We start from the raw sequence: 27,413 nt of genomic DNA, 5'->3' as shown, positions 1-27,413 counted from the left end.
TTCAGATTTCATGGCCTCTCACCATTTAGTGGAGCTTGGGCTCGTCATAGCTTGCTTGTAAGTCATAGATTCATCATTATCTAATATGAGAACGTCTAAGTTTTCAGTCAAGAGGACGCTTGTCCATCTGTCCGGCTGAAATATAGTTCTATTTCACTTACGAGGGGCGCAAAAACGTTTTGACGAACTACTCCCACTGGCTCTTCTAAAGACCTTGGAGGTTCATCAACCTGAACTGCTTCTAAAGAGTTCTTAGTTCGTTGTTCGTCTGGAATCTCTTCGAGGTATATTATTCTCCCACTTGTCAATTTGGAAATATGATCTCTTACCAAAAAGACATCGTCACGAGCAACGAATACCTTGTTGTCTGACTTGTTGTAGAAATAATACCCCTTTGTTTCTTTTGGATACCCAACGAAGAAACATTTTTCAGATTTTGGTTCGAGCTTGTCCGAAATTAATCGCTTGACATATGCTTCGCAACCCCAAATCTTTAGAAAAGACAACTTTGGAAGTTTCCCAGTCCATAATTCGTATGGAGTCTTTTCACCAGCTTTTGACGAAGCACGATTCAGTGTGAGTGCTGCTGTTTTCAACGCATGTCCCCAAAACTGTAAAGGATGTTCGGCTTGACCCATCATTGACCTGACCATATCGAGTAAGGTCCTGTTTCTCCGTTACGACACTCCTTTCCATTGAGGTGTCCCTGGAGCAGTCAATTCAGAAAGAATACTGCATTCTTTTAGATGGTCATCAAACTCGTCGCTAAGATATTCACCTCCTCGATCCGATCTTAGAGCTGTTATTTTCTTGCCATGTTGATTCTCTAGTTCATTTTGAAATTCTCGGAATTTCTCAAACGATTCAGACTTGTGTTTCATTAAGTAAATATAGCCATATCTACTAAAATCGTCCGTAAACGTTAAAAAATAGCTGAACTCACCTCTAGCTTTCGTACTCATAGGCCCACATACGTCTGTATGTATTAGCCCTAGTAGTTCGCTTGCTCTTTCTCCCACATTTGAGAAAGGTTGCTTTGTCATTTTGCCAAGTAAACAAGATTCGCATTGATCAATCTTCTCTAAGTATAATGATTCTAGAATTCCCGTTCGTTGAAGTAATTCCATGCGCTTTGTGTTTATATGGCCTAACCGACAATGCCACGGAAATGTGAGATCCGAATCACCAGTTTTAGCTTTTTTTTAGTATTTATGTTATAAATGTGTTTGCTCGTATCTAGCACATATAGACCATTTTCGTGTTGTGCTGAACCATAAAACATTCCATTCAAAGCAAAAGAACAACTATTGTCTTTAAATTGAAAACTAAAACCTTTAGAATCCAAACTTGAAATGGAAATAATGTTTCTAGTTATACTAGGAACATAGTAACAGTTTTCTAGTTCCAAAACAAAACCACTAGGCAAAGAAATAAAATAAGATCCTACGGCTAATGCAGCAATCCGTGCTCCATTTCCCACTCGTAGATCCATCTCGCCTTTATCAAGCCTTCTACTTCTCCTTAGTCCCTGCGAATTGGAACATAAGTGTAAGCCACAACCAGTATCTAATACCCAAGAAGTAGAATTAGCAAGATTACAATGTATAACATACATACATGAAGGAGAAGCAACGTTTCCGTCCTTCTTCTCTTCCTTTAGTTTAGAGCAATCTCGCTTGTAATGACCAATCTCATTACAATTGAAGCATTGCGATGTAGATGGAGAACGATCCTTCTTCATTTTCTTCTTGGAGGGCGCCACTTGCCCTCCTGAAGTAGATGGAGATGCACCCTTGCTTTGGATCTTCCCCGGAACCCTTTTCTTGATTTTCTTACTCTTTACTTTTAGCGATGCTTGCTTATCACTTACAAAGTCCAATTCATAATGATGAATCAAGTAAATTAGATCACTAAGAGTGTTTTCCCTTTTCTTGGAGAAATAGAGTAGTTTGAATTTCTTATAACCAGGGTGAAGAGAATTCAAAAGTATTCCCGCAGCAGCAGAATATGGGAATGGATCACCAAGTAACTCAAGGCGGTTGAGAAGCCCAACCATTTTATTTGTATGAGTTCTAATTGGCGTTCCCTATGTCATTTCAAGATCAATGACCCTTTCCCTTGCCTTTTGTCCACTACCTCAAAATTGGACAAAAGAATCATTAATAAGAAACCTCTTTTGTGAAAGAAGAGGTTTCTTAATAAAAGAAACCTATTATCTTAGGAAAGAGGTTTCTTTAATTGAAATACAAGAGACCTCTTTTACGAAAAGTGGTCTCTTTTTATTCCTTAAATATTAAAAACAAATAAACAATTTAATTTTTAAAAAATTACATAAGAAACCTCATCAATAAACCGGTTTCTTTCATTTGTTTTTTTTGTTTATTTTTTCATTTAAGTGAAAAGAAAAACCTACGAGTAACAATTTGGAATGCGTTTATTTGGGTGTTCTCTGCGATTTTTTTTTAGAACCGTGTCTTCCTCACCCTAGCTTCCCCTCTTCTCATTTTCTCTCTCTTGGGGTTTAAATGTCGACGTTTAAGGGGGTTTCCTTTCCTCTATCTTTCGATCGGTGTTACGGTGACTGATCACTCTCTGTCACTTTCTCTCTTAGGTATTATCTGTTCCAATTTTATTCTTAATTCGATTTTCCGCAATTTGATCAATTTTTCGGTTTTTGATTGTTCGGTTGATCATCGAATTTCGTTGTTGCTTGTTTTATTAATAGGATTGGATTGTTTTTTACTTCAATTTCTTGTTAAATGTTGCGATCTAGAGCAAAGATTTTTATTTTTTTTGGTTTTCGTTCCTTACCGATTCCACCTAAATGATCGATTGATTAGGTAGATTTGCAGAAATCCAATGGTTGCGGAAATTAAAACAACGTTATTCGTTATGAATTAGCTCCCCACTCCTCCTATCTTCATCGGCCTCCGCGCCCTGCCGCCCGCTGCCTATTTCAAGCACAAATAAAGCTGCTAATTATGCAAGTTATTGATTTTGTATTTGAGATTGAAAGGCATTCCTTATGATCTGGGGATTATGTATTGTTGGTTAATTGTGATATCATATCCATAAATTCATTCACTTTCATAGTTACACCCCAACAGAGGAAGGGTATTCCTGATTGCCATTGTCATCAATTTCTGTAATTATACATAATAAGTTGGGTTCATTACATAATTCAATTTATATTCCATGTCAATTTTTCTTTTATTCTTGGGTTTCAGCTGCCCCATAATATATACCTTACTGTAAATCTAAATTCCAACCAGAATTCAATTTTTTTTTTACTGTTTGTTTAAATTCTAATGGGTTGATTCTTAGTTTAAAATCGAAATTTTGTGACTGGATAAATTCATGGGGTGGGATTTTCCCTCGAAATTGATTCATAGCACTATTATGTTATACTAGAATGACTAGTAAACTCATACTATGTGGGATTTTTCCTTGAAATTTAGAACATGATGACAATACAAGTCACGACGTTACAAGATAAAAATTATGGATTGGTTATGTTAGCTTATCCGGCGGGTAACTTTAGACATGAGTCACATGATTCAGGTCTACCGAGGGCTGCTCAAAGTGGTTGTGTGCTTGTGAATCATCAAAATCTTAGAATGTTTATAGTGATTTGGGTTTTTTTTATTTTGGTTTAAAGATTTAATTGATGTAGCGTAGTTGTTAGGTTGATTTTTGGTTAAATTGTGATTGCTTTACATGCTTAGTGTATAAAAACCAGTACTGCTTTTAAATGTTGGTGGTTTATGTGATTATAATAAGCTGATGTTGCTGTTAGATATAGCTCTGATTTCTATATAATCGATCTATTTTAATTTCTCTATATTTGATTAGCTCTCAAAGTTATGATGTCCATTGCTGTGCTTTTGCAATCAATTGGGTGACTTGCTTATATCATGTTACTTGGAAATTAAAGTTGTTCCCTAGATAGAAACTATCTAATGGGCTACCTATAACCTGCATAAAACATTAAAACCTAATAGGCGGCTAAATCTGAACTACAGCAGAATAAAGAGAAACATTTTTCACTATTCAGAGCAAACCTCTCCTCCTCTTAACATTATGCAGCATATTTGAATCCGTTACCTGGTCCACTGGTGCTCTGGTATACCCCAAAATTCCTGCTCCAGCAGCAGCCACCAAAGCTGCAGTACTAGCAGCCAAACCAGAATTTGTTGTCGTAGCCTTAGCAATATAATTAAATCCTCCTTCAGTTGTTCCTTCTCTTGTTGCATGATTAGCTTTCTGCTTTGCATAATAGTTCGATATCATATTCTGCTTACGAAGTGTGTGCAATTAGTAGTGAAACTGGATTTGACCCATATGATAGTATTTGTATGTGCCAAGACTGCCCAACCCATGCATTATTGTCATTATGTGACCTTGAAATATTACCAGTGTTTTGTGAGTTAGTTCTTAATGTAATTTTGTTTGACATTATTGCCTTAGCAAGTTCCATTGACATCTTGAATCTTGATATATTTCTGCTTTGCATCACTCGTTGAAGATGGTTGACAACTGCCTTTTTATCCATCTCTTGGCTTTGCCTGGCCTTTTCAAGTTACAAAATATAGACCATAAGCCTGATAGTCTGATACCTTTCAGTGATTATGCTCTGAATTGTCCATAACTAGCCTGTTGCTTTAGCTTGATGTTTGTGATGAAGTGATGAACAATGATGCTGCTTAGCTACCACGGCTCAGTGGAAAATGAGATCTACTGCTTCCTTTCTCTTTGTGATGTTTCATACGTAGTAGTTGATAATGTGGTTTACTGTAGATTTACATGGTGTTATGTGTACAATGTTTTTGGTGTTTTTGTACAGTAGTATTAGAATTCTTTGTAGTTTTGGATCTTAATTCTAAATGATGAAGAAATAAATGTCCTTTTCTTTCTTAAATTCACGTGGATTTGTTTGAGTATGACTATGCTTGCCTGCTTGCGCTTCTTACATCATTGTTAATCTCCTTCTCAAAGTAGATTTGCTTTGTTAGTTTCATGTTAGTCCTGTTAAGTGCTGAGTTGCTAACCATTGAACTAATATGAAAATTGGGGTTCGTAGCTCATGCCTTTGTTCTTGGCATTCATTTAACATGAGTGGGGCAATAATGCTTCTGCTAGCAACTTAGATCTTAGAACTTAGAACTTGCAGTAGCAGCTTAGAACATAGAACTTGCAGTACAATTCGTGGACTATAGACCGTGGTGCACATAGAGCTACGTGCACCAAAAGAACATGTGTGCATAAATAAAAGAACACAACACTACGGCAAAAGAACATGCGATATAATATTTCACTTTTTATTTTAAAAATAATTTATTATTTTACTATTTATTAAAACCTAAATAAAAAAAATACCCATGTTCTTTTCTCGTAACCAGATGTTCTTTCAATTATATAATGTGTTCTTTTGGTGCACGTAGGCTCTATGTGCACCATGGTCCACCTTCTAAATTGCGCTTGCAGTAGCAGATTAGAGCTTAGAACTTGTAGTAGCAGATTAGAGCTTAGAACTTAGAACTTGCAGTAGCATATTAGAACTTAGAACTTAGAACTTGCAGTAGCATATTAGAACTTAGAACTTGCAGTAGCATATTAGAACTTAGAAATTGCAGTAGCATATTAGAACTTAGTATCAGATTAGAACTTAGAACTTGCAGAAGCAAATTCTGGTGGCTAAACATCAGAAGTGATGGCAATAGCCTATCTTGGTGATTGCACCGGCTTTTAATTAATGATTTGTGTATTTTTCTATAACTTTTCCTCTCATCGATTTCAAGTTCTCGTGCACACAAACATTACACCAATGAACATTGCTAGAAACTCAAATATTATCAATATATGTCCTAGAACTACACCAATGAACACTATACTAATGCAATTTTTTTTGATGTTTTTTAGTACTACAGTGGAGTACCTACTACTTATTCTCAAGCAAAGACTGACGAGTCAAGGAACATATGGGTTACATATGTGTCCGAGCATAAAGAACTAGATGAAGAGTCTGAAAATGGTATGGATTATGAAGATGATGATATGGCGTAGGTGATTTTATGACTTCATTTAATTTTAGAATTTTGTATTTCTTTACGAAGAAGATTATAGGACAACTAATTTTAGATATTAACATTTTTTGTAATATTTATTTGGGATTAATGAAAGATGTGTATTATTTTGGTATTATAAGTATGTTACACTTGTGTAAAATAATAATAGTACTATCAGATGGCAAAAACTTGCTACAGGACTCGAACCCGAAATATAGGGTAGGTACAATTCAATGCTAAAAATAAATGCTGCGTGCATTGCAATATATTAAGCGACAAAAAATATCTGCGAAAAACAAAAAAAATCAAAGAAACCTCTTTTCCGGAAAAAGTGATTTTTTAGGTTTATTAATTATTTATGCCTAGTAAAATATAAGAGACCTCTTTTCTGGAAAGTTGGTTTCTTAAATAAAATTAAAGAGACCTCTCTACGACTTGAGGTGGTCTTTTTGATTTTATAAAGAAACCACTTTTCTAGAGTAAATTTTATATATAAATAACCACCTTTCTAAGGCAGGTGGTTTCTTAATTTTAACAAAGAAACCCCCACAAAAAAGTGGTTTCTTAACCTAAGAGACCTGTGATTCTAAGACCACCTCTAATGAGGTCTCTTGTGTTTTTAAGGTGTTTTCTTTTGGGTTTTTTGAGGTAGTGGTCTTTCGACGTCAAAGCAACAACCCAGTAGAGCATTAAGTTTTAGATCCTCAAATGAATTTACCAATTCAAAAATATTTTGGTCGACATGTTGACCACCATGTTGGAATCTACCACGACATATATCCATAAGATTCCTTAGGAGTGCCTATGGCTCGTATGCAACGAACCTTGCACTCCAATCTATGGGGATGGAGCCAAGAATAAGATCCATCACAAGCGACATGTGGTTCGCCCACGCACAATGCTTTTCTGGAGTCATATCCTTTGAGTAATAGCTGGGGATGGGATGGTCAACTACATATTCAATGTTGTTCCACCTGAGGACTTGCCGAAGCTTCCTCTCCCAATCAAGAAAGTTTGATAGGTTTAATTTTACATCCAGAATTTCAGTTACTTTGAGTGTTGTTTTGATTGCGGCCATTTGATTACTACATTTGAAAAGAATTCGCAATAAATAACCATTCATAACTTTAATAACTTTGAAATAAAAGCTAACATGCAATCATTAAAGCTATTAAACATTTCATTCATGCAAAAGCAAAACATGGTCCAAAAATGAATGAAACGATTCCAAGACCCTAAAAGTCCTAAATCCTTAAGCAGCTTTGGCATGTCTTAAGTAGTTTAAGATTCTAGGTAAGCAAAACCTATTGCTAGTAATCTCCAAATTACTCTTGGTTAATAAATTAATACCATAATTTATCCCATTGCCACAACATAATGCCATTGTTGTTTGAGTTGAAACCACAATCAACGTGCTCCTTTGGGACGCCTTACCATCTAAGTCAACTAATATAGCACCTCGCTTTGGCATAAACCTACTCGCTCTGGCGTAAACCTACTACGTTAGGTCCAAAATAAATACAATAAAACTAAGAAATAGGGTTTCACTTGTTTTTATTATATTTCCTGCAACATGTTTGTCTGCATGCAATTCTTAGTCGAATCGATTTGCAACAAAAATCCAACAATATAATAATGTTCTAGTTAAAGAGGTACTCCGTAACGCGCACGAAAAAAGATTTGTATCCAAATTGAGAATATTTTTTCCATGACTCATTTGCGTCACTTAAGCTGCAAAAATGTAAACACTTATCTTTTATTGAAATACAATTTGAGCCAATTAATTAAAAATAAAAGATTATTTTTAGTAAATGGTAAGTCTTCTATGCTTTGTTTTTTATTTTGTTATAATATTGGTTGTTTCTTGATTTTGTTCATTTATTATTTTACATAATCTGTTAATATTTTGAGTTGATACTTAATATGGCATTAATTTTGATTTGAAATTTTTTTAGTGTAATTGTGAGTAAGATTGTTTAAATGACTTTCGAGAAATTTGCCATATATGATGCGGATGTTCTCATGTGTACTACTGAAGTTCATGGAAAATTATTTGAATTATTAATTGATTGAACGTTATGGTGTCATTTATGATTTGCATAATTGTAATTTCCTTGAGTTTGAGGCATTTTTCTTTGATACGATTTGCAGTTTCTTTGTTTTTTCCTCTCATAATTTCACCTTCCTTTACTTAAGTTTATGTGTTTTGCTATTTTGTGATATCATAATTTAATCGTGATTGAGATATGTGATTAGGATGATATGGAAAAATTGACGTATTATTGGGTAGGGCTGAGCAAAACTATTTGATTATCCAAAAATTCAAAAATCTCATCTGTATTTGATCCATTTTTTGTATACCCAATCCAAAAAGTTATTTTGGATCGGATATCTAATCAGAAAAATTTGAATATCAAATACCTTTTGGATATTGTTTTTCACATTTTCGGATATCTGATATCCGAAAAATATCCTAAACTATGAGATTTTATCACAAAATTAGTATGAAACAAATTTAATTAATCCCTTAATATAACCAAATGTACCCATTACTACTTGGGCCATTTAAATATTTTCTTCCCTCAAGCCCCAATCCCATATTACAATTTCATTACCAGATCTCCTTTACCTCGTATTTTTCTTTTTTTTCTTTTTTCTCTATACAAACCTAACACTTCTTCCTCCTTTTCTCTTTCTTAGAAATCCTCGCCATCATCCCTCCTTGTTACAGTGCGTATGATTTTTCCCAACTAACCCCAAGACGCCATATCCTTAACAACGCCAAACTCCGATCTCTCCATCAGTCGTCAAGTGACTCTAGTCCTCCAGCAAAACTGTGATACTTAAATAGATCTAGATGCGTTAACCTACAATTTTATCTTATACTTGTAGATTTGATTATATTTCTTGATTGTGAATTTGTCGATCTGATAATTTTTTTTAGGTATGTACGCGCGCTGTTGTCTCCTTTAAGTTATACTTTGTATGATTTTGTAAAGAGAAAATACTATTATTGTAAGTATCGATCTTAGTGGATCTAACCAATTTGCTGATGATGATAAACATTTTAGTGGTTGTGGTTTTAAAAGATTTAAATTGATTGAAATTATAGCAGTTTAATCCTTTAATTTATACTTTGTATGCTTTTGTAAAGAGAAAATACTATTATTGTAAGTATCAATGTTAGTGGATCTAACCAATTTGCTGATGATGATAAACATTTTAGTGATTGTGGTTTTATAAGATTTAAATTGATTGAAATTATAGCAGTTTAATGTTTGATTTTCAAGCCTTCAAATAGTAAATTATAATTCTGCAAATAATTATTTTGATAAATAATCTTATAGTCGAATTTCAGATATCCGCCTATATCCGATCCGAAATTATTCGGATACTGGATATCCGAACTTTTCGGATCAGATACGGATATTAGAAATTGCAAATTTCGGATACGAATATCCAATCTGGTGATTGCGGATCGGATTCCGATCCGCGCTCAGCCCTAATATTGGGATACTTTTTTACTTTTTTGTTTTCTTTCCTGGTCACTTATTATTTGATTGGAATATTTGGAGTACTTTGCTACTTATAGGGAATTATATGTGACTTTTGGGGGTGCTTAGGATAATTAATCAACATAATGGAGTGATTGAACATTTGATTAGAAAAGGACAATATAACATTTATAGCACGTTATGTTTTAGCATGATTGGAATAATTAATTAAATTTATTTTATGTTTTCTTTTAATTTAAATTATCATTAAGGGTATTGTTTCCTATTCCATAGGGGGACACCAAAAGTTCAATTACTAAATTGACCTCAGGAGTTCTCTTACAGAATAGAGATACGGGAAATGATTTTGGCACAACTCATATGAGAAGAGTGCAATTTTATTCATTAAAAAAAAATTGTATTAAAATCAGTTTATGTCGTACACCAGTAAGGCCCTGCTTAGTTCACCTTGTTTCATGACTTTATTACTTATTTCATGTTTAATCATATTAGAAAAAAATAAGTTCAGTTCAAATCAGATCAGATTATAATAATAATAATAATAATAATAATTATTATTATTATTATTATAATAATAATAATAATTATTATTATAATAATAATATAATTATTATTATTATTATAATAATAATAATAATAATAATAATAATAATAATAATAATTATTATTATTATTATTATTATTATTATTATTATTGGTATACATTTAAATTGGTATCAGATCAGATCAAATTATTTTTTACCACCTAAATAACTAAAACTTGTATTTTACCACCTAAAAAAAGTTTAAAACTACTTTTTACCATATGAAAAATGAAAAGTAGATTAAAATGTTAGGTGGGGCGCCGTAATAACAGTAGTACTTCTGATATGTTCTCTTCTTCCACGATTTCATATATTTAACTCTTCTCTTTCCCCGTTTCCTTATCTTCCACAAATTCACATAATTTTTCACCACCATTAATTCACAAATTTGACAAAAAAATAATGGAAGTAGAGAGAAAGGTGAAAGAGTTAAAGAAAATCACACAAAAGATTCATTTGTTCTTTTGGCTGTGGGATGTAATGGACTAAATCAAAATGGCTCTTAATACCTCTTCGCTTCCTTTCCATGAAGTAGAAGATGGTTGTCCCGTTGTCGCCCCGTTATCGCTTTTGGGTCAATTGGAAACAACCTCTCTGCAAATGCAGGGGTAAAGTTGTGTACGTCCGACCCACCCCCCCCTACCCACCTTTTTGCGGAAGCCTCCTTGAGGCAACGTGGTAATGATAATGAATGATGTAAATCATAATATTTATAATTGTAGTTTTTGTTATTTTAAAATCTTAATTTTGAAAAATCAGATCAGAAAAATAAGTTCAGATCATATCAGATTAAAAAAAGTAATTTCAGACCAGATAAGATTAGAAAAAGTAAGTTCAAATCAGATCCGTTTAAATAAGAAAAAATAAGGTGAACTAAACATGCCTAATGCGAAAAACTGTAATCAATTAGCAATAATTGCAATCCACCGTCCAATAATGGTTATGTGATTAAAAATAACAATCCATTAATTCCAAAAAAAGCCCAAGTCAAGTCCTTAGATAGACCGTACATGACCATAAAAGCATCATATTTTCGAATCATTCCATTCAATAATAATGTAATTATATACTACATCCGTTTCAAAAAAATCTTTATAGTTACTATTTGCACGGACTCCAATGCAATATTTAACTATTAATATATCCAATTTTGTATGTGAAAAAATTATAAAAATTTGATATTCTGAAAATACATTCCGAGACCAATCTAACAAGATCTTACATGTAACGTTTTGATGTATATAATGGTGGAAATTTACGGACAAATTTTTTATAATTTGGACACATTCCAAAGCGTAAAGAACTTTCTGAAACGAAGGTAGTACAAATATTCACATATCCAACATAAATTAATCAAATTTATACACACACAAAATCCAAACATAAATTCAAAATCGTATAAAATAAAGTATAAATATACCTCATTATCTTTGTCACTGACCCAAACCAAACAGTTTCTACACTCGCAATTTTTCTGAACTGTCAGTGAGTCAGTTACTGTTACCAATCTGTCACCCAAACTCCCAAAAAAAAAAAAAAAAAAAAAATTTAAACAAAACAAAAGGACAAATAATAAGCCACGAAAAAAGCAAGTGGGGCCCAAATTTCTTCTCTTATGTCGCCACCTCATAAAAGATTTGTAAACTCTCCAAAAGAATTCCCGCCTTTCCACTCAAAAACCTAATTACGGAGTAATAAATTTCACCCCAACAAAAAAAGTAAACAAAATTCAATGAATTTGTGGGTTTGAATTGATTTTTACTATTTTTGGCAGATAAATTAGAAAGAGAAAGTGAGGAGAGAGAGAATGTGGAAGAGCTTTGAGTGCTCTTCTACATGCCATGGATACCCCAGATAAGTCAACTGCTACCCAACCTAGTCCTTCCTCTTTTCTTTCCAAATTTGAGGTATTTTTTTTTTATTTTTTTTTTTAATTTCTGAGTTTCGTTTGTTTTTGCATGAATTATAAACCCAGTAATTTTTTATTTATTTTTGGAAATATTGGACTAATTTATACTCCGTATGTTTAATTCTTGGTTGATGCAGTCGACCCCATCTTTTCGTGACTAAGGATTACAATTTGTGTTAGTTATCAACTGAGTTTTAGATCTGCATGTACATTTTCTGGGTGTTGTTTTTGTTGAAGGTTAGCGATTTTCTGCAAAATTGATAATTAGTTAAAGAGGGAAATTAATTTATTTACAGTTGATATTTTATTTTATAATTGTAAATTTATTCGATTTTCATGTGTGATTGTTGTGTCATAAGTTATTTTCTGAAATTGGAAACTGTTTTATCGGACACTGGCCTAGGAATCTAGGATTGGTGGCATTCGACCATGTTCCAAAGTGTCGTAAATCATTGAGTCAAGTTCCTTGTTCTCAATATTGTCGGGCCGCAAAATGCAAGGAAAATGAAACATTTGTCGGGCAATTTTAATATTTTATAATCACTACAATCTAATTGTAGGCCACTAAAGTTAAAATCAATTTACACGGCTTTTTGATTCGATATACTTCGTATTTATTTATCCTATTCAATAATTTAGATTTGTATTATGAAATACTTTTCACAAGTGAAAAACAATTGACGGGTTTTTGGGTCGTAAAATGGTAATTGTGAAAGTGGTAAATTTTGATGGGTGATTTTGATTTGTGGGAGAAAGGTTGAAGATTTTTGGTAAGGGAAACTAAAGTGTTTCATAAGAATCAAAGTTTGATTTTCGGATGGAAAACATTAAAGCCGAAACAAATTCATCATCAGCCATAAATCTTATACTATATGTGTGCTTTGAAGTTCTAGGCTAGGCAATTCTTTTATTGACTTTATTTTGCGGTGTTTGAATATTTGTGCAAGTGGAATGTAATGCCAAGTACTTACTTTCAGTCTACTCTAAGATTTAAGATTATGGTATTATAAGCTTAACGCCATGAGTTAAAGTTTAAATAGAGTAACCTCCTAGGACACTCATCAATGTTGATCCTGATCTTTGTCAATCATTAAAGTTTCAAACAGGTCATCATAAGTTCACAACACTTACTATTTCATATGCTTTTTATTGGATCAAACTCTATTGTTTGCACATGTAATTGTACCAGTTGAAGTTTTTTACTTCTATTTTTTAAGGTAAAATGCCAATTAAAGTTATAACCTCAGACTTGGTAAAAAGTTGTTCTTGAATTGGTTGATTTTGGTTGGAAAACCATAGTGATTGTTGATCATTTTGCCAATCATGTGTATTGTGAAATGATGTTAGCATATACTAGTATACTGAGTACTACACAAAGAAGTTAAAGGGGTGTTTTAAAACTGCACAAAGAAGTTAAGGAGGGTAAGAAAAAGGATTTTTTTGGTATTTACTACCTTAAAAATACACCACTTTTGTATTTACTACCTTATGAAAAATTTATTTTAAATTACTACCTTAAACTTCCATTTTTTTTGTATTCACTACCATTTTACAATTTTCTCATTTTAAAATTGAGATATCTCTTTCGTTTCTTAATCATTTTAAGTGATTCAAAACCCATTCTTCTCATTTATTTATAAGGATTCCATCGGGATCTTACTTTTTAACATTTCGTAAAAGTTTAAACAAAATAAATATTATTTGTAAAATTTTAAAATATTTATGAATTATCAAACGAATTTTTTTGAAATGACGTTCTCAATGAAATCCCTATATAAAAAGGAAAATAATGAACTTTGAATCACTTTAAACGATTAAGAAATGAAAGAGATATCTTAATTTTAAAATGAGAAAACTGTAAAGTGGTAGTAAAAAAAAAAAATTGGAAGTTTAAGGTAGTAATTTAAAATAAAAATTTCATAAGGTAGTAAATACAAAAGTGGTGTATTTTAAAGGTAGTAAATACCAAAATTTCCTAAGAAAAATGACTAAAATACCCTTTTTATGATGGCAAAGGTAGGATAGGTAAACTTGAGAAATTGTTTTTGAAATTGTAGATTAACACTTACTGACTACAACAAGTCTTGTTTTTTCTCGATGCAATTGTGGAATAGGAAGAATGGATGACTAATATTTGGTATATAGTATCAAACTGTCAATCAAGCTTTATTTTCCATGTTCAGCTTTCAAGTCAGAACTCTGAGGTTAGAGGTTTCAGGTTCTTGACTTTAGGTACAAAACTTGCACATAGTATAGTTATGCCAAAAGATTGGAATTACTTGAAACTGAGGTTTGTAGGGACTTTGGGCAATTCCATCCAAATGTTTCTCTCTTATTCATTCATTTCTTAGAGCAGTAGTATAACTAGTATTTGATAGTATTTCATTTTGGCCCATATGAGTGAAGTGTAACTGGCTCTTAAAATTATTTAATTAATGTCAAGTAGAAAATGATTAGTTTTCCAAAAACAAACGCTTCTTTAGAAGAATATATCCTATTCTCCTTTATTCCATTATGCAACCTTGAGCAGCAGCCTGCTTAGAAGCATTGAGTTATACTTAAGTTGATAATTTAGACCTGTCAAGCTTGTGGCTTTATAACTTGAGTAACTTTAGGTTTGGTTCTGTATCTGGTCGACTTTTAGGCAACTCTGTTTTAAATAGTTTGTAATGATTTTGGAGTCTCTGGTGAGTGGTGACTGGTCTAAATTTCCAGGAAAAACAGCTTATTGAGCAGTGTACTATTTTCTTAAATCCACTCTTTCTCCAAGTCCCCTTTAATCCAATGCGAAGCATATATGCAATCTGTACCTCTTAGATGTATATTTTGCTTTCACTTGTTTGATTTCTGTTTATTTGGGATGACTAAAGCTATACATCTTGTTTGAGAAGAGACCTTGCAAAAGATCGACCTTAGTATTATCTAGATGGAGGTTGCTCACTGTTGGCCCAAAATAATTTCTTTCACGAGGAGGCTGTGTGCTGTGCTGTTTATCCAGCCATCATGGATGTACTCTAGGAAATTCTTGATTTTCTTGTATCTGTTATCACATTATTATTCTGTACTTTTAACTTATTTCACGTATAGTTTACTGACAAAGCAACATTCATCTGCAGGATTCTCCAGTGTTTAATTACATTAGCACTTTGTCTCCTATTAAACCATTTAGCTTGGGTCACAGCACACAGCCACTTCACCTTAATTTTTCTTCTCCTCAAGCTTTCAAGACGCCACCAACTAGTTATCTAAGGGAACCCAAGTTCACAAGGTGATTTTTACTTCTAATTGAAATAGCAGTACTGTATAAATATCAAATTGGAATACTTAAAAAATTTCTTCATCTCAGGGCAAGTCATGTTACAGAAGTATCAAAGAATAACTTCTCCTATAATGGTAGTGAAGGTAAAAATGCAGAGACCTCAACTGCAATAGAGCCAGCTGATTTGCAGACTGAAGAAGTGGACAAAACGGACAGAAACGTGACTGTCAGCACAACTGATGAATCCTCAAAGCTGGTCTCTGAGATTCCAAGGCCCTTGAAATATGAATGTGATTCTCCAGAAAATAATGGGGTCCATTGTGATGCTGTGAAGACACATCGCGAGTTTATTGTCGCTGGAACTGAATTATTTTTGGAGAAGGTCAATCAAGATAATTCGAAAGAAGAAGACTGTTCATTTGGAAAAGAAATGGGTATGCAGGCAATTCGAATGGCACAGAACAAGGAAGCGTGTGAGTGGGATGAATTCGTTTGTGAAGCTTCTGATATCTTAAACGGTCATTCACCTACAAAGGAAAATTATCACGACGATCCAGAGGATAGCATTGCAAATTCTGGAATGCTATCTTTTGTTGCAACAGTCTTGCAGCCCCCAAATGAACAGAAAACGGACGTTGCCTGTCCTGATTTATCTGAACACCATCACTTGGAAGTTCCTATGAACAAACCAGCAGAAAATAGAAATACGAATGAAAGAAGTCAAATGTCAGCTAATGACACTCGTACGGTACTTGATGAGGAAATTGTCCACCATTTTAGGACTACTATAGATGACAAGGTAGAGATAAGATATCAGCATAATATAACTTCAATTAAGCAGTGGCACTGGCCACCCGTGTGTTTTGCACTATTACAAGTTTTAATAGCTTATCATGTCTATAATTTAAGTGGTTGTAGCAGTTTAAATCAGAGCATTAATATGTTTGGAAGCATAACTTTAGATCTCCTGGGACTAACGTTTATATGCTTTTAGTAGTTAGTGAGCTTGGGTACTACCTGGAGAACAAACATATACATGTCAACAGAAGAATGGAAGGGACATAGACATGTAGGAGTAATTAACAATATATCACAACTTCACAAGTCTATAAATTGTTTAGTAGAAACAAGTCCACTAGTCCAGTGGTGTTTTTCATATCAGTAATACCACATTGGCTTTTCTAGTATGCATTGTTACTTGGTGTCTTCTGGTGTTTTTGGCTTCCTATGTTTGTGACCTTAGTGGATACATTTTCTTGAAATTGACAAAATTTTACAAAACTCTTTCCTGCTCGTGTTTCATATATTCCTTGAAAGTTTCATTTGTGGATAAAATGTAAATTTATTATCCACGTTTATGTGTACTGTTATTTTTCTTCACTCTATAATTAACTCAATTGTTGCACTCCAAAAGTAACTGAACTGACATTTTGTATTTGTCTTTACTCTTGTTGGCAGCAGCAAGAGACAACAAGAAGACGTTGCCTAGTTTATGAGATGTCAGGATCTCATTACAGGAAACTGCTAGCTAGTTCTCCAAATAAAGCAGCTGGTAGTTCTAGTTTCTCAAATAATAAGAGTCTGATGGCCAGCAGACCAGGAGGCAACAAATTTTCATCAGCACTCCCTGGTATCGGTTTGCACTTGAATGCTCTAGCAGCTGCTGCTAAAGATAAAATAATTGTCAAGAGGCAAACTTTGAATTGTACAAGGCAATTAATAAGTTCTCCATGCACCACATCTTCTTTCGATTATCTTATTTCTGACACAAAATCCCACACCACCCAAATGGCCCCAGTAGTGGTGAAAACAGAAGCCGGGGAACAGAAAGATGAAGTTCAGGTGTCCGGAGATGTGTCTGAGAATTCTGTAGTTGGTGAGGGTATTGAGTTTTCTCAGAGTTCTCCCAAGAAGAAACGGTATAAACTTCTACTGTGACATGTGTGTTTTCCATTGTCTCAAAAAGTTTTAAAGTGTATAGTTTGGATCCCCAATCAGGGGTCTTGCGGTCCTTGCTCACCACTTCCAGCTAGTATCGTTATTAATTTAATTGTGTGTTTCAAATTCTGCAGGCGGAAGGCGGAAAATGCAGAAGAAACTGATTCTTGCAAGCGCTGTAATTGTAAGAGGTCAAAATGTTTGAAGCTGTGAGTACACACATTGTGAACTTTAATTTTATGGACAATCTACTTGCTTATTTATCTTCTGATTATAGGCATTCAAATGCTTAGAGATAGGTAATACATAGTCATTCTTGGACATTGGATAAAGATTTAGTAATTTGAAAATAAATGGATTTCTGAAAATCCTGGGATTTTAGTATTGTGCACACTGCTCACCATATAACGAAGACTAAGTAAACTCAGGTGACATAAAAAATCAGGTAAAATTGCAAAATTTGGCAACTGCTATTCTTGCCTAATGGTATTTGAACATTGTAACATTCTTTTTTGATGTACTGATTTCCTCAGCCGCTAATTCCTTATGCAGCTACTGTGAGTGTTTTGCGGCTGGCTTATACTGTGTTGAGCCCTGTAACTGCCAGGATTGCTTTAACAAGCCTGTTCATGAGGAAATTGTGCTTGAAACTCGTCGACAGATTGAATCTCGCAATCCACTTGCATTTGCTCCTAAAGTGATCAGATGTTCAGGCACTCCAAATAGTTTGGTAGGATGCCTTGCCAACTTTACTTTCACAAGATAAAATTGAATGATAATATATTTGTTTGATCTTCCTAATGCAGGAAGAGCTGAACAAAACTCCAGCTTCAGCCAGACATAAAAGAGGATGTAACTGTAAGAAGTCTGGCTGTCTGAAGAAATACTGTGAATGCTATCAGGTTTGTTGTCTCTTCATTCTCCTTAGTCCTTCCTATCCTTGCTGTTTATAAAAGCTGATGAGGGCCTTGGGTTCTGTTTTCAAGGGCGGTGTTGGATGTTCTTTGAGCTGCAGATGTGAAGGATGTAAGAACACCTTTGGTCGAAAGGAGGGTAAGATGCAATCTAAGTTAGCAGGTTTCTTTGCTCCTATTCTTTTTTACCTTAAAATAAAGTTTTAGATCTAGTATAATTAGATAGCTTCAGTTTTTCGATCCTGTTCAGGAATAATTTTCAGACAAGTTAGGTCCCAGGTTAATAAGTTTATATATAATTAGAGCTAACATAAGATCAATCAAAAGTTCAAGAACACTCCCATCATAAGTTTCAGGTCTACTGGATGATAGCTATGCTCATTCCCGTCAAAAACAACAAAAAAAGTTCAACTAAACACTATTAAGCTCAAATTTTAGTTATGAATTAAAAAATGTTCCAACTAATTTGTGATAACAATCATTAACAATATTGAATAACTAAGGAAGTAAATCAAGAATAAACAATGACAAGAAAGTTTATAGTGGGAAACCGGGAGAAAAACCCACCAATCCACTAGAAATTATGATGAAGATTTACAAAGAGATTATCAAGCTAAGCAAGCTTCACCTCACTAGTCACTACTCTCCTTCACTTAAAACACCAAGTGTATGATCTTCCAATGATGACTTTCTCTCTCTTGTATCAACAACCTTTTTCATAAAACAAGCATACTATGAGTATATATATAGTATATATAGTTATAGGGTATAGACAATCCAAGGATCCTAAGCAAGCCACATCGCTTGATCAAAACATAAACAGAGGAAGCTAGCAAGAGCTGACGCGAAAACCAGCGGCCCGTTAGCCACCCGCTTGATCACGCAAGGAAGAAGAATTTTGCGTCTGCCTTGGCCGCTGGAAACCAAACGGCCCCGCTGGATACACGACCTTCCTTCCACCTTCCAAGCCCTCCTTATGCCTCCTTAGTTGATTGCCCATGAAACCCATCTCCACACTACATCAAACCCCGACATTAGTTAATACTGGCATAAGCTCATAGGGATCTCTTTCTTTCTCGTGTATAGAAAGATCAAGGGGAGTGTTATCTTAAGACTTGTATATTCCATGTCAACTTTTCATTATTATTTTAGTAAATAAATTGTTGTTCTTCACCCTTAAAACTCATGTAAGACCTCTAAATTTAAGAAATCATTCAACTCAAACATTGAGTCTTAAGTCGAGTCTTGGTTTTTTAAGACTTGATTTAAGATTTTGTCAAGTCCTACCTACTTCAATGTTGCAAATTATGTTGTCTTGTCTTAAGATTAAGACTTAGGGCTGCTCTTGCTCTAAGACTGTAATTGCACACTGCATTTTTCTTCGCTTTCCCCCTCAGTTGAGGGCATAAAAGTTAATTCAAAAATTGTTTTTGACTATATACTGTTTAGGAAGTGAAAGAATCGTATTTGAAGAAACAAGATTCTTCCAAAGGAATGCATCAGATATAAGTTCACATAGTGATGTTCCCATAACAGATAAGGAGAATCATGATCAAGCAACATCGGAGCCTTCAATGAATGCAAGGTACTGAACTTGATTGGTTTGTCGTCAAATACAGATGGAACCGTCTTGTAAATGTATCTATCAAGATTAATTACATTTACAAACGACTTCCTTGTGACCAGGCAACCTTTTAACTTTGGTGGCATGGCTCCACGTTTTCCTACACTTCCCAATGGGCATTTCCCTCAATCATGCACATCCCAGAATATTGACAATTCAGATAAGATCAAGATAGCAGTTCCAGAAGATGAGGCTTTGAAGGGTGATTACTTACTTCCTACTACTTATGTTAAGTCTGCATCTCCTAATTGTAAAAGAATTTCTCCTCACTTTGAAACATCTCCTGGTTGGAAGAGCTGTAGGAAGCTGATACTCCGGTCATTACCAGCTTTCACTGTGGACAAAGAAAGCAAGCAGTTGCTGGAAAAGCTTCAGTGAAAATATTATGCTTAGCCTTGCTGCTTTTCTCCTTTTTAAGGAGATTGTCGTGGAAGTCAACCATGGACGCCTGTATCAAGAGTCTTCTTTAGGTTTACTCAAGTCGTTCATATTAGTATAATCTTGTTGTCATAGGTGTAGTTAGATCGTAGGTGTAGTTAGATAAGATAAATGTTCTTTTATGTAGGCATAATGTACAAAATATTTTCTAGTATACAGTGCTATGTTTTTGTTAGATCATTTGTATGACATCGTATAGTTAATAGTGTTGTAGCCATAAGAAAGCTTCTCTAGCTGTTTTAAGTTTTTCCTTAGAAAGTTTAGACTGTCCTGCAGGTATTGATGCTGTTAGCTGGGAAATTTCTGTAATTTAGTCTTGTATTCTTTTAAATGTTTGATAATGCTGTTTTAAGTTGGCACTTCATTTTGCTGGACTTTCATTTGGACTCCGTTTGGTAGGGCGTAAAACGTTTTCATGGAAACGATTTCCCCTTTTTAATCATTTTACGTTGTTTGGTTGAGTAAGGGATGGAAAACAATTTTCCATTACTCTCTCAAAGATGGAAAACCCTTTTCCATTTGAAAGGGAGGGAACCACTTTTCCTTCTTTCCTCCTTACCTCCCTCTCCTTTCTTCTCCTCAATCTTCACCATCTTCTCCCATTTTCCTTTAAGTTACCAAACAAAGGAAAACTAATTTGTAATTGTGTTTTCCCTTGAAAACTGTTTTTAATGAAAAATCATTTTACAATGAAAATATTTTACGCCTTACCAAACAAAAGCCTTGAAGTTTTCTTAATCCAGATGCGACTTATATCAACACCGATTAGCAGTTGCATTCAAATAACTCGCAGCTGGATATTAGAATGAATGAACGATATGAATCTCATTCCAGTCAAAGTAATCCGCCCTCACTTGGCCAAACCCACCATAAGAATAGCGAGAGCGGTGAAAATTCACTTTTACTACTTAACTTTGACTACACACGGTAAAAGTGCGCCTGTGCTGCTAGTAAAAAGGTTTTGCACCCATAAGATAACTTTATCTCAGTTTTTTTGTAACTTTTACCTAATTTTTTTTGATAACTTTTACTCTCTCCATTCCTTTTTGTTCTTCCCATTTCCTTTTTTAGCATTTCTTTTTGTTCTTCCCCTACTGAATCTTTACTATTTTTGGCCATAGTTTTTTTACCAATTTACCCTAAGATTCCCCACTATTTACCAAAAATACCCTAAGATTCTACCCTTTCCCACCCACTTTTACCCCACCCACCTTATTTAATTATTTAACCTAACCCCACCCCCCCTCCCTTTATTACCCGTCCCTTTCTCATTTCACTCTCTCACCTCTCATTCTGATTTCTCTCTCTCTCTCTCTTATTTCACTCTCTCTCTCTCTTAAAATCCCTCCCCTGTTCTTGAGAAAACCCTAGGTTTTCCGCCTCTGATCTGGGTTTTCCTCTCCAAATCTCACAAATCTGAAACGTTTTCGCCGAAAAACTTACCCCAAAATTACTCGGATTCATTTTCCGATCAGATCCCCTCTATTTTTGTCCCCTTTTTGGTCCCTAATCGTCGCTGATCTTTGTTTTTCTGGTACTTTATGGGTTCTTCTTTGTCTAGAACTCGAGGTGATTCTGGGGTGGGAACTTCTGGTCAAAGAATCCCCGATTCCAACTGTGATTGGGGATCCAAGTGCAACTGTCCCAATAACGAGCATTCCTACTCCGCCGAATATAAAAACAATCTGTATTTGGCCCAAAAAGAAAATACGAGTACTCGAAACTATTTGGAAGAATGGTTTCGGAAGAGGGAAGTGGAGCCAGGAGAGGAGGTTGAGTCAAAATATGACGATCGGAAACCCACTCCCTCAGATCTGCGTTTTTTCGGTGAAGGAGATTCCGATGAGGTATTACTTTTGATTTTTTGCGATTTATTTAGGGTTATTGATGTCGGTTTTATTAAAATGGTTTGATGATTGTTTGCATGTCTAAAAAAGTGGGATTTGATAAATGTTGGATTTATTTGGAGTATTGTTCATTAAACTCGGATTATTTTTTGGATAAGTTGCTCTGATTTCCCATTGCATGTGTTAAAAATGCAGATCTGGTATTATTTCGAATTTTTTGGGAATTTTTTGGAGATTTGTTGGATTCATTCGGGCTTTTTATGTTATTCTTTGCTCTGTTTTCTCATTGCATGTTGTTAAAATTGAGTTCTGATTTTATTTTGTGCTCTGTTTTTTCATTGCATGTTGTTAAAATTGAGTTCTGATTTTATTTGGAGATATTTGGAAATTATTTGAAGAAAATCGGAATATTCATGTGTTTTGTTGATCTGTTTTCCCATTGCATGTGGTTAAAAATGGGATCTGGATGTATTTGGGATATTATTTCACATTTTTTGGGTAAAAATGGGATCTGGATGTATTCGGAAAATTAGTTGGATTTTAATGGAATTATTGTGTGATTTGCTCTCATTTATCTCATTGCATGTGCTAACCATGGTGATCTGAAATTATTTGGAACTTTATTTTGAGTTGTTTGATTAAATCTGATTTTAATTCATGGTCCCCTGTTATTTTATGATGGCACTAATCACGTTGTTTGTCCCCTATTGATTGCAAGGAACCAAGTGGGTCTGATTCATTTGATCTGGTATATGTTGGAGAGTGTGAAAATGAGAATGGTGATGCTGTTGGGTCTCCAGGACAACTTTCATCTGGTTATCCCTCCTCAAAGAAAGGAGAAAAGGGAAAAAAATCGGCTTCAGCATCTGATGATGCTTAGATAAGTCTGTCTCCTTTCTCCCTTTTTTCATTTTATTGAATGCTGGCTAGCTGTGGAGTCATAAGGTGGATGCCAACAACTGTGATCTGTTGTTGGCCAGGGGTGTTGTTGTTTGGATGATGATGTTGTGATTAGTTGTATGGATGTTGATGTTAGATAATGATGTTATGATATTGATATTGATAATGATGATTGGATGATGGTGTTTCCATATGGTTATGAAAATTTGTGGAATGTTGTCTGTGTGATGAACATGATTTGATGGCTTAATGTCCCCTGTTTTATGGTATGTTTTGTGTATGATAAATATGATGCTTTGGTGAGTATGAGATTTGATCAGTATAACTATGTTTTGGATTAGTAAAGGCATGAAATGAATATAATTTGGGGATAGGGTTTGAGTTATTTCAGTCCTCTCAGTGTGGCCTGGTGTTGAATGCTTAATGTCCAAGCATGTCCCTTTAGGATACAGTAATGTCCCTTTATTTATTGTGATCGATGATGAGTCTTTTTAATGCTGAGGAACAAGTCTTACTAACCACAAATGCTCGTGCTGCCATTAGTATCAGTAATGATATTTCTCGGGCGCTAAGTGTTTGTGGTTTGGAGTTGTTTTAATGATGCTTGGGGACATTCTGAGATCAATATTAGGAGGTTTGTGATCTTCAATGATGTGATTGTTGATATTCTGAGATCTTTGTTTTGATAATTGTCCTTTAACTTCTTTTGTCGAACGGAGTGAATGTCATTTCACACAATGAAATGTGAATATCAATCATTTCGTTCGGCAGAAGAATGTTAAAGATATGATAGTATTGAAACTACTTGATCAATGATGTGTGTCAATATGTCTGAGAAATGAAACCCTACATGTTAATGATCTGTTTAATGCTTCATGTCCCACGAATCAGTGGAGGTCTGTGATGAGTCTTTCATTTGATGAGGTTCAAACCCTATGTTTTGATCAGTTCATGGTGATCTGATGCATTGTTGATTGTTATTGTTATGCTTGATCTGTGATGAGTCTTTCATTTGCTGAGACTAAAACCCAATGTTCCAATAACACTTGTGCACCATTAGCATCATTGATGCTCTTCCGGAGCTAAGTGTTAGGGGATAGGGTTTGTGTCAATGATGCTTGGGGACATTCTGAGATCTTATGTCATGTTAGACAGGAGAGGCAATTCATGTCTTGCAAAACATGTATAATGTGTTTCTGATATTCAATGATGTTAGTGTTGATATTCTGTGATGTATGTGTTGATAACCTGAGATATTTGATTCTAAACATGTCTTTCATCACCAATTACCAAAGGGAATACAGATCATGTCACATCATTGATTGATCTAGTATCCCCTTTGGTGAATTGGTGGTGAGGTTGTAAATCATTTAGAAACAAATCTGTCAATGATGTAAAACAACTTAACTGAGATTCAATGATGTTGCCTTGTTCATTGCTTCCTTGTTTTTGCTGCTTTGTTCTTGTTTCCTTGTCCATTACATCTTTTGGCACATCGGCATCCAATTGGGAAGAATTTCCATCTGAAAATGATGTGATATGCATTCTTTCCATTTGGATGCCGATGTGTTTAGAGATGTGATGTGTTAAAGTTGTGTACTTATGCCTTGTGATCTGTGATGAGTCTTCATTTTATGAGTGTCAAACCCTATGTTTTTCAATCAAACTCATGCACCATTAGCATCCATGATGTTTTTCAGGAGCTAAGTTTAATTGGAAAGGGTTTGATTCAATGATTTTTGGGGACATTCTGAGATAATTATGATTCTTTGTTTATGTGAGGCATATTCCATGTGTTATCAATGATGAATTGATTGTTTTTGTCAAAATTACATCTTTTGACGCATCGGTTTCAAAATGGGAATAATTTCCATCTGAAAATGATGTGATATTATTATTTATTTCCATTTTGAAGCCGATGTGTTTAGAGTTGTGATATTGCAAATGCTGCCTTTTTCTTAATAACCCAATGCTGCCTTGTTTATAGTGTTGCCAATGCTGCCTTACCTCTTGTGCCTTGTTCTTTTTCTGCCAATGCTGCCTTGTTCTTGTTATGCACTTCTTCCTTGTTTATTGCCTTGCCTTGATTACTCTATATTGATGTGAATAAGAATGATGGAAAAAACTTTACTAAACTTAAACATGAGATTCATTCATTGATGCTTCCAAAAGATATGCTTACAAAATATTTTGCCTACATGTTATGCTTGCATTTAAGCTTACAAAAGTGACACATTGGTTTTACTTGTCAATTTAAAAACATGTCCCCAAAACACAAAAAGTTATCTAATTGTTTTCACCTTGCTTCACTGGTTTGCTTTCCATTCATCATAGAGTTGCATGCATTCATTAACTGCCCATATAGGTGCCTTGACTTGCTCTGGCAGTCTGCCTTCATCTTCTAAAATCTTCTTCTTGTTGTGTGGAAGTTGGTAATCATTGTTGCCTTTGTGTTTTAGAATCTCATTAGAAACAAACTGTAATGTCATCCACACATTAGACAATGTCTTAGGATGCAACTCATTAAAAGAATCATACACTGCTCCACTTAAGTCCTCCACAGTTTTAGGCATTTTCTTGTGCATAAGTGATTGTATTGACCTGAAAAATCCCAAGTCCAAGATGTTGCAATCTGGACTGTTTGCTGGCTGTTGAGTCAACACAAAAGTGAACCCATCTTGTTTGTAGTGTAGTTGCCATTCAGGATCATTTTGCAATATATGTGCCTTTGCATTATCTTGAATGATATAGATGACCTTTTCCCCTTCATGTGGTGGCCACTTTGCCTTGATTGCTGGAATTAGCATGTTGATCATCATTGCCCTTGTTTCAATTTGATTCACAGACTTCACTGGCTTTGTTTCAATGGTCCCCTTTACTCTGTTTTTTGATGTCCTCTTGGCTGCAACTGCATTTGTGAATGGAAATATGCCTATTTTACCATCAAATTCACAATTCCCATTTTCACCCCACCTTGGTCTGGCTATTGCTGCCATGAACATGAATTTTGGTATCTTGGTTCTTGAACTTGCACTTCTATGTGGATAGGGTTCATTGTTTGCAAGATAAACTCTCTGGTTTTTTTTGAGTCAAATAAAACCACTTCTCATCAATATGAATGAAGTCATACATGCTGTAATATGTTGGTTCTTGTGGTATAGTGTAATCCATTATTAGTCTGAGTACCCACCTCATCCTTGCCATTTTGCATGCATCTGAAATGCCTGGATGCAAGGGACTTGAGTGTGGCTTAATAATTTTCCTCTTGATGAGCCTCCATACTGTTGTTGGTCCCAAATTGAGCATTCTTGCAAGATCTACAATGCATGTTCTGTCCCCCATGGCTATTTGTGCAATAGAGTCATATGTGACTTGAACCTTTTTCCTGCCACACTTGTGATACTTACTTTCCACCACATATGAATTCATTGCTGCCTTCTGCTTCTTTGCTTTGTCCCATATTGACCCTATGGTTTTTCTGTTGTAATCAAATTCTATGGCTGCATCCCTTATTGTCCCAAACAAAAGAGTTTCTGAATCTGGAATTTTTCTATTCAGCAGGTACACCAAAATTTCAAGCCTCAATTCATTATTTATTCTAGGAGTCCTAGGCTTATGATGATCTGTTCTGGGTGTTGCTGTTTGATGATGAATTGGTGATGCATTTTCTGATGGTGGTGGAAAGTTCAAATCAAAAAGAAATGGTACCTCTTGAAAGTTGGTAGTTTGCTGCTGCCCTTCCCCTTCTACTTCTGGTACTTGCTGTACATATTCAGTGCTGTTTGGTACATCTTCATTAAACCCAATGTCCCCAAAATCAGCAGCAGTATTTTGAGAAGCTTGTACCAAGTGAGCAGCATCATCACATACCTATGAGTCAGAATCGGAGTTAATGCCATCGCCTTCATCATCAGAAAATCCGAGGAAATCGTCATCCTCTTGATCTGAAGCCATTAAGTCCCCTGTTTTTTTGCTATTTAATGCTGAATTGAGGAAGAAATTTTGGTGTTTTCCTTGTATTTATTGAACTTGGTAAAAGTCAGATTTTGGTCTTTTATGGGGGGAAAGTGACCCTATTTATAAAGGGAATTCACTATGTCAACCCCTCAAAAATTTGGAGGGAAATTAAAAATCCCCTGTTTTTTTATTTGGGGGAAAATTTGGAGGGAAAACTGAAATCAATTGTTTGGGCTTAATTTCCAGCCAAAAAAAACGTGAGTCATTGTATGATTAAATCTGATTGGTCCATGTAACAGCAGATGAGTCCCATACCCCATGTGACTGATATTTTTTGCTGATTTCTTTCAATACTTTAATAAAATATCTACTTTTCTCCCTATTAATTAAATACTTTCTCTCTCTTTACTTTATTCAATTTCTTACACCCAATCATTATTCTTACACCCAATCATTACTCATA

The 27,413-nt window shown here is 34.6% G+C and overlaps 1 protein-coding gene and 1 long non-coding RNA gene across 5 annotated transcripts; both read left to right on the top strand.

Annotated features, from left to right (window-relative positions):
• The first annotated feature begins 2,252 nt into the window (after positions 1-2,252).
• On the top strand, positions 2,253-6,225 carry LOC110805584 (uncharacterized). Its single transcript, XR_002538055.2, has 2 exons — positions 2,253-2,611; positions 5,920-6,225. It is a non-coding gene; the product is annotated as an uncharacterized lncRNA (long non-coding RNA).
• Positions 6,226-11,818: 5,593 nt separating this feature from the next.
• On the top strand, positions 11,819-20,626 carry LOC110805580 (CRC domain-containing protein TSO1). Of its 4 annotated transcripts, none has more exons than XM_022011200.2 (11): positions 11,819-12,071; positions 15,190-15,341; positions 15,420-16,131; positions 16,791-17,251; positions 17,405-17,479; positions 17,823-18,000; positions 18,077-18,172; positions 18,257-18,323; positions 19,634-19,769; positions 19,871-20,010; positions 20,111-20,626. In XM_022011200.2, exons 1-11 carry the CDS (start codon positions 12,006-12,008, stop codon positions 20,116-20,118), a joined length of 2,091 nt encoding a protein of 696 aa, XP_021866892.2. In that variant the 5' UTR covers positions 11,819-12,005; the 3' UTR covers positions 20,119-20,626. The 4 variants fall into 4 exon arrangements, with proteins under 4 accessions (XP_021866892.2, XP_056699661.1, XP_021866890.2 ...); XM_056843683.1 differs by adding an exon at positions 12,211-12,310 and having other exon boundaries at positions 19,871-20,626; XM_022011198.2 differs by having other exon boundaries at positions 16,794-17,251; positions 19,871-20,626.
• The last annotated feature ends 6,787 nt before the right edge of the window (positions 20,627-27,413 follow it).

The sequence above is a fragment of the Spinacia oleracea genome, chromosome 4 (genome assembly GCF_020520425.1).
Source record: "Spinacia oleracea cultivar Varoflay chromosome 4, BTI_SOV_V1, whole genome shotgun sequence".
In the NCBI taxonomy this organism is placed as follows: Eukaryota; Viridiplantae; Streptophyta; class Magnoliopsida; order Caryophyllales; family Amaranthaceae; genus Spinacia; species Spinacia oleracea.
The sequence above is the reverse complement of the archived record's forward strand: the minus strand, read 5'-3'. Positions and strand labels throughout refer to the sequence as shown.